This window comes from Ahaetulla prasina, chromosome 13 (genome assembly GCF_028640845.1).
Source record: "Ahaetulla prasina isolate Xishuangbanna chromosome 13, ASM2864084v1, whole genome shotgun sequence".
Lineage (NCBI taxonomy): Eukaryota > Metazoa > Chordata > Lepidosauria > Squamata > Colubridae > Ahaetulla > Ahaetulla prasina.
Genome location: NC_080551.1, coordinates 26,289,778 through 26,302,598, shown reverse-complemented (window position 1 = coordinate 26,302,598; position 12,821 = coordinate 26,289,778). Strand labels below are relative to the sequence as shown.

Sequence of the window (12,821 nt, the reverse complement as noted above, 5' to 3'; positions counted from 1 at the left end):
GACCAGGCAGTTTTAAAAAACTAAGCAGAAAACTCTTCAAGATTTGGGAAGCAGCTCAACATCTCTGCAAGGTGAGCCCAGCTCCCAGGCAAGGGATCTGAGAAGCCACGGGTTAAGGAGGCTGTCTCCTGGCCCTCCTCCAAGCAGCCTGGGCTGAGAGCGCCAGAAATACCCACCAGCTCGGTTAAAAGCCAGGCTTGCGGCAGAACTGAAACTGGAACCTGGGTTTCCAATTGCCTTCACCAAGCAGGCCAGCCAGGACAAAACCTTTGGCAGGAAGCCTTCTCAAGCCTTGGGAAGGGGCCAACCCTTGTGGCTGGAAGGAAGTGGAGTCATCTGGGACCTGGGTGGGGGTCTGTGTGGAGTCCTGCCAGTCGCATGCCCTAGAAGGAACCTCGGGCTGGGTACTGCAGCACTCACTTGTTCAAGCTGGGCTCCCCATCTGCCTCTCCTTTGCCCCGGGGGATCCTGCCTGCCCACTTTGGGACTCAGGCGCTTCCCTTTGGGGCAGCTAAATGCCCAACAACAGGGAGAGTTCCTGGGCGCCCGTGCCCTGCTCTGTCACCCCCACTCTGGACCGAAGCCCCTCAGAGCTTGGAAGGGAGCATCCCCCCTGAGGAGCCCTGCTGCGTCGAGGCCCTTTAGCAGGGCGTCCTCCCCTGCCCGCCCAGGGGAAGCAGGGCTGACGGGATGCTGTGGCAAGAACGCCGCCAGCAGCACCAACAATGCCGGCACTGCTGCCCTGGGAGCCTGGCCCGGGCTCCGAGGGAAAGGCCGGTGGGGAAAGAGCAGCGTCATCAGTTTCTGGGAGGGGGCAGCAGCCACAGCTCAACTTTGCTGCAGATTCTCCCCCACCCCCCGGACTATGGTCGGCGGTGCCCCTCGCCCTTCTGCCCACCGGCCCTGGAGCTGGCGCCCTTCGGCCAAGCGCGACGGAGCCCTTCCCGGCCGCAGCATCTGCGGGAGAAGCGGCCCGCCGTCCCCTCCTCCCCAAGCGCTATGGGAGTCCTCGGGAAGCTTCGTCCCACAGGGCCGAGCCCCCCACAGACGGCAGAAGGGACAGACGGGGCCGCGTCTCTGCCCCAGGCGGGCAGCGCATCTCCGGCGGAGGGGCTGAACGCGCGCTCCTCGTCCCGCCCCCCCCTCGGTCCCCCCTCACCATGGCCGAGCGGCGCTGGGTCCGTCGGGCTCAGGGCGCAGCTGCAGCCCGGGCGCCGCCACGGAGAGTTCGGCGGAGCAGTCGCGCCATGCAGGGAGCCGGACTGGAGCCGCCCCTCGCCGGGCCTTGGAGCCGGGCCGAGAGGGCGGCTCCGCACGGCGCTCCTCCCGCTGCCCTGCCCGCCCGGCCCCTCTGCCCATACAAGGCAGCTCGGCCCGCACCTCCCCGCCCGAGCACCGCAACAGCCTTGCCAGGTGGGCCGGGCGGCTCGGGGATGGGCTAAGTGCACGAGCCAGCGAAGGCCGGAGCATCCGCGGGACTCCCATCGGGGGCTGCCGACTTCGCGGCGTGGGTGCCCGTCCGGCCGCCGTCACCCTGCCTGCCAGCACCGGCCATTCCCCTTTCACACACCCCGGCTGAGCGGGCTACAGAACTGGACGGCTACGGAACGGTGGGCGGCAGCGGCCCCTGGCGGTCGCGGGCGAAAGACCAGGCCGATCCCCGGCGGGGCCGGCTGCCTTTTGCGCTGCCCCGTCGGGCCCCAGAAGTCCTCGGGAGCCGCGAACGAGGATCCGCGGTGCCGCCCCTCTTCTTTCACCGCCCAGGCGGGGAGCTCCTGTCCGCTGCCGGACTTGCTCGGGGCTTTCCTGGCGGGGAGGGGGAACAGCCGAGTCCTTTATTGGACGCGAATCTGCGGGAAATACCGGGGGTTGCGGGGAAGGGGCCGTTCCTCTTCTTGCTTCCTCTGCAGCTCTTTGGCGGGCGCCGCTGTGGGGTCCTGGCTCCGCTCGGGAGGCAGCTTTGCTGGTCTGGGCTGTGCTGCGCCCTATAAATAAGTCCCTCTTCTCCTCTCCCGCCAGGAGGGGCTCGCTTTGTGGAGGATGAGATGGAGGTTGCCATAGCGACAGCGTCCTGGCAACCGCTCGCAGCACTTTGCTCCTTCCTCCCTTCCTCCGCCCTCCTCCCTCCCTCCAGGACGCTGGCAGAGACCCCACCCGCAAAGAGGCGAGAGGGCAGGTGCGCCTCTGCCGCGCAGCCCCAGTCGGACGGCCATGCCAGCCTCGGGGGACGGCTTTGCCATTCCTGCACATCTGGAAGAGGGCAAAGGAGGCCGCCCGATGCTTAGGCAAAGGTCTGGGGCAGCCCTGCCCTGCTGCCCATAGGTAAGAAGGGGTTCAGGCATGGCACTTTCTTCCCTCGGGCACCCGAGACTATTTTGGTCCTGCCAGCCACCCCGCTTCCTCAGGTGAGCAGGCATCGTGCCCAGAATGAGGGGGGAGGGGGAGACGAATGGGGGAAGCGTTTGCTCTGGAGATGGGCAGAGACGAAGCAGCCCCCCTTCCTCTGGTGATGCCTTTCCCTCTGGGCACTCAAGTTTGAGGGTGTAGGGAAGAGCATCATGTGGGGCTCTGGATGCAGATGTGGCATATGGTGCTGTGAGTTGCTGAGCTGTCTTGGGGGGAGGGGCAGATCTTCCTCGGGTGAAAGAAATGCCCATCTTCTTTCTGCATTACTGGCCCTAAAATGGGAGGGGAGGGGAGGTCTTCCCAGCGGCATCAGCCCAGTGCAGGTCCCTGGAAAAACAGAGGTGGGAATCAGGAGGAGGCTGGGGGTGGGGCGGGCTGAAGAGGGGGGTTCTGGAATTTGGCACTTTCAGACACTTTCTCCCTTTTCAGCTCGTTGGTTGTTGCAAAGGGTTGGGGGGGGGTTCATACAAAGTCACCTTTTCAGGGTAGAAATGCACATCTTGATGCTTGAGGGAAGATATCCCCCCCACCCCATAAATAGGAAGACTCTTGCAGTCTGCCACCCATAGGTTTGATCTGCTTGAATCCCACTTGGGGGCCTTGGGACATCCTGAGCTGAGCCTGGGAGGGACTTTTCTGGAGCCCAGGTTTATCCTCGAGGGTTGAGGAGGGGGATTTGCTGCCCCCCCAGAGCAGGCGAGGAGACTCTCCATCCTATCTGCTGTGCTGGGCCAGCCAAATGGGAGACAGCCCGGCCGGAAGGACCTCAGCCATTCTGGACTGGCAGGCAGGCAATGGGGGCACTCGGACGGGGGTGTTGCCAAGGACCGCTGATTGTGGTTGCATGGAGCCCCTCCTGGGTTATTGCGATGCACCCCTCCTGCTCTCTAGTCCTGCCTGCTTTGCTTTAGAAAGAGCCTGCGAAGCCTCACTCTTAAGCGAGCCCCTCCAGAGAAGCCTTTAATGGGGGCGTTTTAACAACTGGTCCATCAGCGCCATTAATTAAGCGCTGCTGCTTTAATAGATGTGCCCCAAAAGAGCAATCAGGAAAGCAGCAAGAACAGAGGAAGCATCAGTGACCCTCAGGGGCCAAAAGAGCTCATCAAAAGGGCACCCTAGGACCCCCCCTCTGCCCTGGATTTTAATGTCCACAGTCCCAGCACCTCAGAGTGGCTTTCATCATTTCACGTGGCTCAGGAATATTCCTTTGCACCCTGCTTTCTCCCATCAACCTCTGACTGGTACTTCCCCCCCTCCCCAGCCTTCAGCCTGGGGGCCAAGACTCAGGATGGGCTGGGAAGGCCAGAGCCCCCCTGGCTCCCTTCACAGGCGCTCTTTTCCCAACAGGCGTAGATCCCTGCAAAGAGAAGATGGCCCAGAGGAGTCCAAACTTCTCCACCCTTGGCCCAACCGAAAGGTACCCTGAGACCCCAAGGAAGGGTAGGGAGGGGGGAGAACAGGGGTTCTGGCCAGCCTCAAGTATGGATTGAGATGAGAGGAGCCGAGTACCCTTCCCGGCTGGGCTGGGCTGCTCTTGGGGGCTTCTGGGGGCAGCTGGTCCCTGAGAGAGAGTGGGTCGGATCGCACTGCTGCTGCTGCTGCTGCTGCCCCTCAGCTGCTCTCCCCTTCAGGCGCATCCGGAACTTCCCGCTGCACAGCCAGGCCCTGACGGCGGTTCCCCTGGGCTCCGCCCGCCTGATGGATCAGCTGGAGGACCGAATCCTCAGCCATGAGAAGACCACGGCAGCCCTGGTGGAGCACGCCTTCCGCATCAAGGAGGACATTGTCTCCACGCTGCACCGGATGCAGAACAAGGGTGGCGGAGACCGGCTGGCCAGGCAGCTGTTGGAGGAGCACATCCGCAACATCACCGCCATCGTCCGGCAGCTGAACCGGGACATCGAGGTCAGTGGTGGCTCCTCACAGGCTTTGAGGTTCCCGGCCAGGCGGAGGCAAGGTCATCCTTGGACGCCCAGGGGAGCTGCTCTGGGTCACGGGGCTCCCACTAAGGGACGCTTGCTTGGAGAAAAGGAGTGGCTGCTGGAGCCAACGGCTGCTCGCTCAGCTGTCCGCCACGGAACAGCCACATCTCGCCCAATCACATCGTCCCAGGACCGCAAGGGCCACCTTTCCTTTTCTGCCCTCACCCACATTGAGTGAGGCTCCTCTGAAGCAGGATTCCTCCACCTGAGCAGCTCCGAGGACTTCCGAAATTCCCCCAGGTTGAGAAACGTTGCTTGCACTAGTGGAAGCGCTGGCTGGGAGTGGAGAGGCCTTGCATATCAGTAGCTGCTTCTGCTGGGCCAGAGCTCCCCCCCACCTTTCCCCTCACAGCTGGCATTGAGAGGTAGACTGCTCCTGGCCATGCTGTTCTACTTGCACTCTTTTTGGAGACAGCCCTGGGTGTGTCGATAGCCAGTGGGGCCTATGGAGGCAGAAGCACCGGCACTCCACATTGCCCTTCCCCTTTCCAAATGCTGGGGCGGGGGGGATTCATTCTCACATTTCTTGCGCTTGTCAGGCTCTGCAGGAGCAAATCCGGGTCAGGGATAACCTGAGTTACGGAACAAACTCTACCCTGAAGAGCCTGGAGATGCGGCAGCTGTCTGGACTCGGGGATCTTCGTGGACGGGTTTCCAGGTGAGGCTCTCCAAGGCTTGAAGCAGGGCCCCTCTCTCCTGGGGGATGCAAGAAGGCCGTTTCTGAGAATGAGGAGGAGCTGGGGAAGAAGGCAGGGGATTTTGGGAGCCGCAGTCCTAACCCTGCTGATGGGCTATGAGGTCGAGAAGGTGTGCAGAGGATCAGAGCCTCTGTGAGCGGCCTGGGGCCCAGGGCAAAAGCCACAGGCACAGAGCAGCCTCTTCCGGCTGTCAGTTGCAAACTAAATTCAAAAGAGCCTGAGCAAAGAATGTATTTTTGACTCTGCCATCGTCCGTCTGAGGTGTCTCTGGCACTCCTTCCATGCTTACAGCTCCTACTGGTTCACACCAGCCATTTATTTGGCATGGCTCCCTGGCAAGTTTGTGTGGTGAGGGCATCTGGCGGGAGTGGGGGCTCCAAACTCTTTCTCCCCCACCAAGTCTGCTCTGGGACCTTCCCCTCCACTCCCAACCTGGAACGATGTCATATGGCCTGGGGAATTTATTTGGGGAAGCACTTTGCTGACATCCCCCTCCCCCATCAGCTTTCAGTCCAAGGTGAGTCGGCTTCTTCTGAACCTGATGCCATTTTGCTCAGTTGCTGCCAAGATCTCCCTGACTCAGCCTTTCCCCTAAAGCCACAAACCTGGACCTGTTGCTGTCTGGACTCTCTTTCCTGTTTCTCTCTTGCCTTACCCGGGAGGAAGCACAGCAGGAGCACATCTGCTTGATGGAGCTAAAGTCCTTGTGGTCAGCCGAAGGGAGGAGCGGAGTCTGGCTGGCTCCTCCTCGGCCCTTTCCAGCAGCCTCTCTCCCTTCTGTCCGTCCCAGGTGCGATGCAGGGCTGGCCAGAGTCTCCGCGGAGCATAAAGTCACCTACGAGAGACTGCAGAGCCTCAGTAAAGAGCAGCAAGCGACAAAATTGATCCTGGAGTCCAAAATCAAAGAAACAGAAATACAGGTAAGGGGCTTGAAACGACGGGTCTCCCCCTCTTCTCTCCAGGGTCAGCATTGTCCATGGAAGCACCAGGGAGATTGGCAGTCATTCAACCCGGCTGCCAACACAGCTCAGGCCCTCCAGCGTCATGAAGCGTTTGCCCAGAGGCGCCTCTGGCTTTGGCATCCCAGAAGATGCATCCACAGCCCCAGAAACAGGAGCAGAACTGCTGCAGTCTTTTTTGTCTAAAACGGGTTCTGGTCTGGGGCCAGATGTGTGTGTGTGCTGGCTCTTACCCCACCACCTCCTAGTCCGCTGGCATGTGGGGGAGAGCTTCTTTCCTTGGCCCTAGAGGAGGCAGGAGGGTTGAAGCAGAAACTCAATGAAGGAAGGTTGAATCAGCATCAGTACATTTCTGGGGCCAGTTCAGAATCATTTGTATAGCTTTGGGGTTGGGGGAGGCTGGATCCAAACCCGCTCCTGCAATTCTCTCTCTTGGCCGAGTCCTCTCTGGGAGGAAAGCTTTGGTTCTGAGATGGCTTCCGTTGCTATGGGAGACGCAATAGCTGCACGGCTGCGCTATTGTTATTATTACTGCATAAAAAGGTTCTGAACAAGGGGGGAGGGGCGACGGGTTTATTTATCTTGCTAACTGAGCAAAGGAGGGGGCTGGTCAGCATTTTGGATAAAGAAAACAGAGCTCAGAAGCCCCCTTGGTCCGTTCTGGGTTGGCAGCCGGTCCACGCCTCTCCCAAGACCACTCCTGCCAGCTGTGTTGGCCAGCTGAAGCCCCCTCTCCACCCAGAGAAATGGGGGCATAGCTCCCGAGGAATGTGCGAAATCATTTCCTCCCCTTATTCGTCAGCAGCCCCTGGTCGTCCTGAGCCAGTGGGGAAGGGGATCCCACGCCATTCCTGCCCCTCCGAATTGCCCATCTGTGGCCTCCCCTTGTCAGGAAAAAGGCTGTCAAATCTCTGACAAAGATCGGAGGGCGTTCCTGGCATCTATTTTTGGAATCTTCCCAGTTCAGATTTGGTGGGGGTTACCCTGAGTGATGCTTCTCCCGGATTCCCCATCCCTCTGGGCCAGCCTCTGCAGAGAGAAGCCCTGGGCGAATTTGGGTGGGGGGACCATGCTTCCCTCTCCTTTTGGGCCTCTAGCAGAGAGTGAGCAAGAGGGGTGGATGCACCGCTGCGGTGGGCATAGGAGAAGCCTCTCCATCCTGGCTGGGGTTCATGGGATCTAGAGTTAGTAGCTCGAGAAAAATGCCCTTTGCTTTGCAGGCAGAGGGCTTGCTCAGAAGCAAAGCCATGCCCCCCTGACAGGGAAGAGACGCCACCAAGTGCTGCCCCCCTCCATGCAAACAGTCCCCACAATGTGGACTGCTTAAAAAGCAACCCTTTTCGAAATGGCTTGGAGAAATGGCAATCGTGGACGTCCCGTTGGGGTGTCTAGGGCTTTCCCCCCTAGTTTGGGTTAGGCTCAGCCAGCCGAGAGTTGTCAACCTCTTTGTAAACTGGAATTCTGTGTGGAAGAAGCCGGAATTTGCCTCTCCCTCCCTGCCAGATTTCCCATCTTCTGAGCAGAATCGAGCAATCCGTGATGCAACAAGATGCAAAGCTCAAGCTGGCCTACAAAGAGAGCAACCAGCAGCTCCATCTTCTGGAGGCCAAGTAGGTGCTCCCCAAAGGATCCAGCCTGGGGGGCTCACACAATTTCCCCCACCCATTGTAGTAGGGCTACACCCTGTACTGACCTTGAAGCGCCCTGAAAGGTGTATCTGGGGAAGGAAATGCCGGCTGCTCAGAGCCGTTTCCCACCTGCCCAAGAGTTCCATCTTAACTGTGCGAAGGGCCTGAGCCCCTCTTGCTGCCTTTGCTTGGGGTGTGGCTGAGTTGTTTCTGCCCCACCAGACTGCAGGACGCCATCGACCACCTCACCAGCCAGATCTCCTCTGCCCGCAGCCAGATGGAGCAGGAGCAGGAGCGCTTCGAGAAGAAGTTCCTGGAGAAGATAGACCATCTTTTCCTTGCCATCAAGGAGAAGAGTGTACGTCTTTGGTCTTGGGGAGCCCTGAAAAGCATCCCCACCCCTGGAGTGATAGGAAGAGCTCAATTGTGCAGGCAAACAGCCAGGCTGCAAAGTGGCTTCACTTGGCACCAGGTCATGGTTTGTTTTAACCAAGGTTTATGGGGAAGGCCTCACTCTGTAGACCAAAATATACGCACATTTTCTTTGGTTGACTAACTCGGCTCCTTGATGCCCCCTGAGTTGAGGTTCTCCTTGAAACTGCTGGGAAGGAGCCGTTTCCTCTGCGGAGAATAAGCCCCCCTCTGCCCAGGGGAGGCTCAGAAGACCCTCAGAATGGGGCAGGTGGAAGATGGCTGTTTCTCTCACTGCTTTGGCCACAGGAATTGGACAGCAGGGCCCTGGAGATGCAGCTGAGCGAGATCCATGGGAAGCTACAGAAAATGGAAGCCGGACAGAAATGTTCAGTCCAGGAACAGGAAGTGAACCAGGTTGAGGACAGGATGAGCGTCCAGCTCAGCAAACTCCAGTCCGATTTCACTGAGGACATCAAGGAAGTCAAGGCAGAGGTTAGCGCTGGTAAGGCGACCTGGGGGACACCCAGGTAACAACAGGTGTCCCAGCAGGACTCTTGGGGGGGGCAGTAGAGGGTAGTGGGACAAGCTCCTCCTCCCAGTTACATTGCCAGGGCATCTCCCATTGGCTGTGGTTTCTCCCTTCCTTCCTTCCTTCCTTCCTTCCCTCCCTCCCTCCCTCCCTCCCTCCCTCCCTGCCAGATTTCCCATCTTCTGAGCAGAATCGAGCAATCCGTGATGCAACAAGATGCAAAGCTCAAGCTGGCCTACAAAGAGAGCAACCAGCAGCTCCATCTTCTGGAGGCCAAGTAGGTGCTCCCCAAAGGATCCAGCCTGGGGGGCTCACACAATTTCCCCCACCCATTGTAGTAGGGCTACACCCTGTACTGACCTTGAAGCGCCCTGAAAGGTGTATCTGGGGAAGGAAATGCCGGCTGCTCAGAGCCGTTTCCCACCTGCCCAAGAGTTCCATCTTAACTGTACGAAGGGCCTGAGCCCCTCTTGCTGCCTTTGCTTGGGGTGTGGCTGAGTTGTTTCTGCCCCACCAGACTGCAGGACGCCATCGACCACCTCACCAGCCAGATCTCCTCTGCCCGCAGCCAGATGGAGCAGGAGCAGGAGCGCTTCGAGAAGAAGTTCCTGGAGAAGATAGACCATCTTTTCCTTGCCATCAAGGAGAAGAGTGTACGTCTTTGGTCTTGGGGAGCCCTGAAAAGCATCCCCACCCCTGGAGTGATAGGAAGAGCTCAATTGTGCAGGCAAACAGCCAGGCTGCAAAGTGGCTTCACTTGGCACCAGGTCATGGTTTGTTTTAACCAAGGTTTATGGGGAAGGCCTCACTCTGTAGACCAAAATATACGCACATTTTCTTTGGTTGACTAACTCGGCTCCTTGATGCCCCCTGAGTTGAGGTTCTCCTTGAAACTGCTGGGAAGGAGCCGTTTCCTCTGCGGAGAATAAGCCCCCCTCTGCCCAGGGGAGGCTCAGAAGACCCTCAGAATGGGGCAGGTGGAAGATGGCTGTTTCTCTCACTGCTTTGGCCACAGGAATTGGACAGCAGGGCCCTGGAGATGCAGCTGAGCGAGATCCATGGGAAGCTACAGAAAATGGAAGCCGGACAGAAATGTTCAGTCCAGGAACAGGAAGTGAACCAGGTTGAGGACAGGATGAGCGTCCAGCTCAGCAAACTCCAGTCCGATTTCACTGAGGACATCAAGGAAGTCAAGGCAGAGGTTAGCGCTGGTAAGGCGACCTGGGGGACACCCAGGTAACAACAGGTGTCCCAGCAGGACTCTTGGGGGGGGCAGTAGAGGGTAGTGGGACAAGCTCCTCCTCCCAGTTACATTGCCAGGGCATCTCCCATTGGCTGTGGTTTCTCCCTTCCTTCCTTCCTTCCTTCCTTCCCTCCCTCCCTCCCTCCCTCCCTCCCTCCTGGACAGGGCTGGTTTCTGCAGGGGCTGTTCTGGGGAAAGAGTGGCCCAGCTCTCCCCGTTCCTCCCCCACCAGGACTCAGCACCATCTACGAGAGCATTGGATCCCTGCAGCAGGTCCTGGAATCGAAAATGAAACTGGACAAGGAGGAGCTGCAAAAGCAGATCCAGCAGCTGAAGTGAGGTCCCAGCCAGGGAGCAACCCCACCTCCCTTTGGTCCAGAGGGACGGACGCTTGCCATCTGGGCCAAGTGGCTGTGGGTCATTTATTGTAAATAAGAGACGCCAGGCATGGCCACACAAACCTGCCCTTCGCAAGGGGAACTGGACGGGATGATGGCCGGGGGACCCTTCTGGAGCTCAGCTGCCTCCCTGGACTTTGGAATTGGGCTTCGTCCAATCGAGGCGATGCCTCCTACCGCCATAAATGTCGATGTGCCAAAAGATCCGGCCACCTGAGCCAATGGAAGAGACTCCAGAATTCAGCTTGCTTCCCTTGAGCAGGACTGAGGCCGTTTGCAAGTGGCAAGCGGGTGCCAGCCAGGCAGGGAAGTGCCACCCAGCGCAGCCTCCCCTGGGCCAGATAATTCCTGTACAGCCGGCTGCTCTCCACGCCTGACTCCTCCTTCAGCTTTCACTCCAACACCTGGTCTCAGGGGAAGGTCCAAGGAGGCCTCCTTGGAGAGCCTATGGCTGTCGCCTGCTTGCACTTCCACACGGCTTGTCAACCCCATTCTTGCTCGATGCCTCTCCCTGCCGCTTCTCCCCATTCCCCCACTTTTCGAGACTTCTGAATACATCTGCATGTCAGGATGGTGGCTCCTTTTCCAGCCCAGTTGCCCTCTGAGGGCCTCTGGCTCCAGAGCTTCTGGCTTCCCTGCAGCTCTCATGTCAGCCCGGCCAGCATCACCCTCCTCCTATGCCCAGCCATCTCAGCTGACCACTGCCAACCTATCCCCACTGCAGCCGGGGCCCAGCTCAGTGGCAGGAGGACACTGGTCGCTTCCGAGCAGGACCAGGGGTTGCAGGTGCGGCCAAGGCCTCCCTGCATGCCTGGGACCCCCATTCCTTGCTTGTCGCAAGCCTGGCCCCACCGAAGGCAGCTTCCCCTGCCCCAGCCAGAGTGTGATCCTCCCCTCCGGGTCTCCGGGGCTGAGAGTCTCCTCCTCTACGCTGTCCCAGAGGGCCACCTGCCCTCCTCTTCAAGGATCCTGCCAGCAACAGGTACTGGGACCCAGGAAGGGAAGGCAGATGGAGGGTTTTTCTTTCCAAATGCCGTGAGGCTTGGCGCTCCCCCTCCCACCGAGGAAGCTTGTCGGGGGGGGGGAGGGGGTTCTACAGGAACATCTTTGTTCTGCCTTCACCTGAAGCTGAGGTGTGTTTTTTTGTACAAATCTTTAAGCAAAGTGACATTTTCACAAAATCACACTCTTCACTCCCTTACACCTCTTTCTCAGTTCATGTTTTGTCAGATAACATTTTGGTTTTATAACATCTTACAGTGGAGGATCTTGCAATGTTTTTCCTCAGAATGTTAACCTCATGGAGAAATGAGATAAGTTGGTAAAATGTAGAATATTGTAATGGAAAGTCAGCACCAAAACCAGATGCAGTCAGTTATATTTCAGCTCCTTCCCCAAATGTTTACCTGGGGTGGGGGCATTGAGGAAATTGAAGTTTAGCCCTTTCCCTAAAAATGAAATGCTTACTTGGATTCCATCTGTTTCCTGCATTATAGGGGCCATCCTTGGGTCACCCCTCGCCTTGGGCAACGAGCCCTAATCAGGAAGGCCCCTGGGGTTCTGGACATCTTCTTACATTCAAGCATGCTAGTTGAATTGAGTCTCGTCTAGGAGGCTCTGGCTCTGATACAATGGCTCTGAATCTATGCAAACGCTGTAGCTCACCTTGCTCAGGTGTGCTGCTTTTCTCATTTCATTGCAGAGACTTGGCAGCCCTGGCTGGCCCCCAAGAGCCCCTTCCTTATGCACACTGATTGCCCATGGAGGATGGCAACCAAAGATGGATCAAGCAGAATATCCTCCTTACCCCCACTCGGCCAACTGTCCTGGAAACGCTCCCTGCCCCACATCTGGCACTGGGAGAGCCTGCTCCTGCCCCCTGTCCTGAATCGCCTGGCACCGAGGGCATGGGCAGCCCTTTGACCAGCGAGTCTCCCTTTCTCTGGCATTGCTTGGGAGGGGGAAATGGTCATCTGGGAATGGAAGCAGTGTTGGGGAGGGAAAGCTGGGGCTCAGTCAGCCTTGGGGCAGCCTGCTGGCACTTCCCAGATTCCTAATTCCCAGCCAGCATCCGGGAGGGCACCACTCTGGAGAAGGTGGGGAATAGAGTTGCATTCTGGCCTTTCCAGGGTATGCCAAGCCCCAAGAGGGTCTCATCTATGATGAGAAGGTGGGCACCCCTTGCTGCCTTCTGCCAGTCTGGGAAGCAGATGGTGTGGCCAGGCTCAGCCCTAGCCCAGTCTGGGAACTTTGTAGGAATCCCTGGGTAGCCCAGGGAGGTTCCTGGGCAGCTTCTGTTCTGCCTTGCTCAAGGGACTGTCTGGCTGAGGAAGCGGCTGGCAGGCTAACCCGGGCATCGTGCCCAATCATTCTTGGTCTCACCTGGAATGGTGAAATTTAAAAAAAAAATCTTAATTCATCCACAATAATCAAGATTAGTTAATTTCTCTAGGTATTTCTTAAATGTCTTTTTGAAAGCAGAATATATGTCTATATCTGTGTAATTTTTGGCTCCTTAGCAGACACACAAGATTGGCAAGAAGCCTGCCAGCCTTTTATATACA

At 58.1% G+C, this 12,821-nt stretch overlaps 2 protein-coding genes across 2 annotated transcripts; both read left to right on the top strand.

Annotated features, from left to right (window-relative positions):
- Window positions 1-725: 725 nt before the first annotated feature.
- LOC131184777 (uncharacterized protein DKFZp434B061-like) lies at window positions 726-2,317 on the top strand. Its single transcript, XM_058156484.1, has 2 exons — window positions 726-1,413; window positions 2,020-2,317. Exons 1-2 carry the CDS (start codon window positions 726-728, stop codon window positions 2,283-2,285), a joined length of 954 nt encoding a protein of 317 aa, XP_058012467.1. The 3' UTR covers window positions 2,286-2,317.
- Window positions 2,318-3,834: 1,517 nt separating this feature from the next.
- On the top strand, window positions 3,835-10,198 carry FAM81A (family with sequence similarity 81 member A). Its single transcript, XM_058155898.1, has 7 exons — window positions 3,835-4,311; window positions 4,928-5,046; window positions 5,877-6,006; window positions 7,549-7,655; window positions 7,896-8,031; window positions 8,394-8,589; window positions 10,092-10,198. Exons 1-7 carry the CDS (start codon window positions 3,898-3,900, stop codon window positions 10,196-10,198), a joined length of 1,209 nt encoding a protein of 402 aa, XP_058011881.1. The 5' UTR covers window positions 3,835-3,897.
- The last annotated feature ends 2,623 nt before the right edge of the window (window positions 10,199-12,821 follow it).

Bases quoted from the DNA above. Each gene is read 5' to 3' on its own strand.
- LOC131184777 (XM_058156484.1), top strand. From the start codon at position 726: ATGCCGGCACTGCTGCCCTGGGAGCCTGGCCCGGGCTCCGAGGGAAAG. The intron at 1,414-2,019 runs GTGGGCCGGGCG...CTCTCCCGCCAG, and splicing joins CACCGCAACAGCCTTGCCAG to GAGGGGCTCGCTTTGTGGAG.
- FAM81A (XM_058155898.1), top strand. From the start codon at position 3,898: ATGAGAGGAGCCGAGTACCCTTCCCGGCTGGGCTGGGCTGCTCTTGGG. The intron at 4,312-4,927 runs GTCAGTGGTGGC...TGCGCTTGTCAG, and splicing joins AGCTGAACCGGGACATCGAG to GCTCTGCAGGAGCAAATCCG. The intron at 6,007-7,548 runs GTAAGGGGCTTG...CCTCCCTGCCAG, and splicing joins TCAAAGAAACAGAAATACAG to ATTTCCCATCTTCTGAGCAG.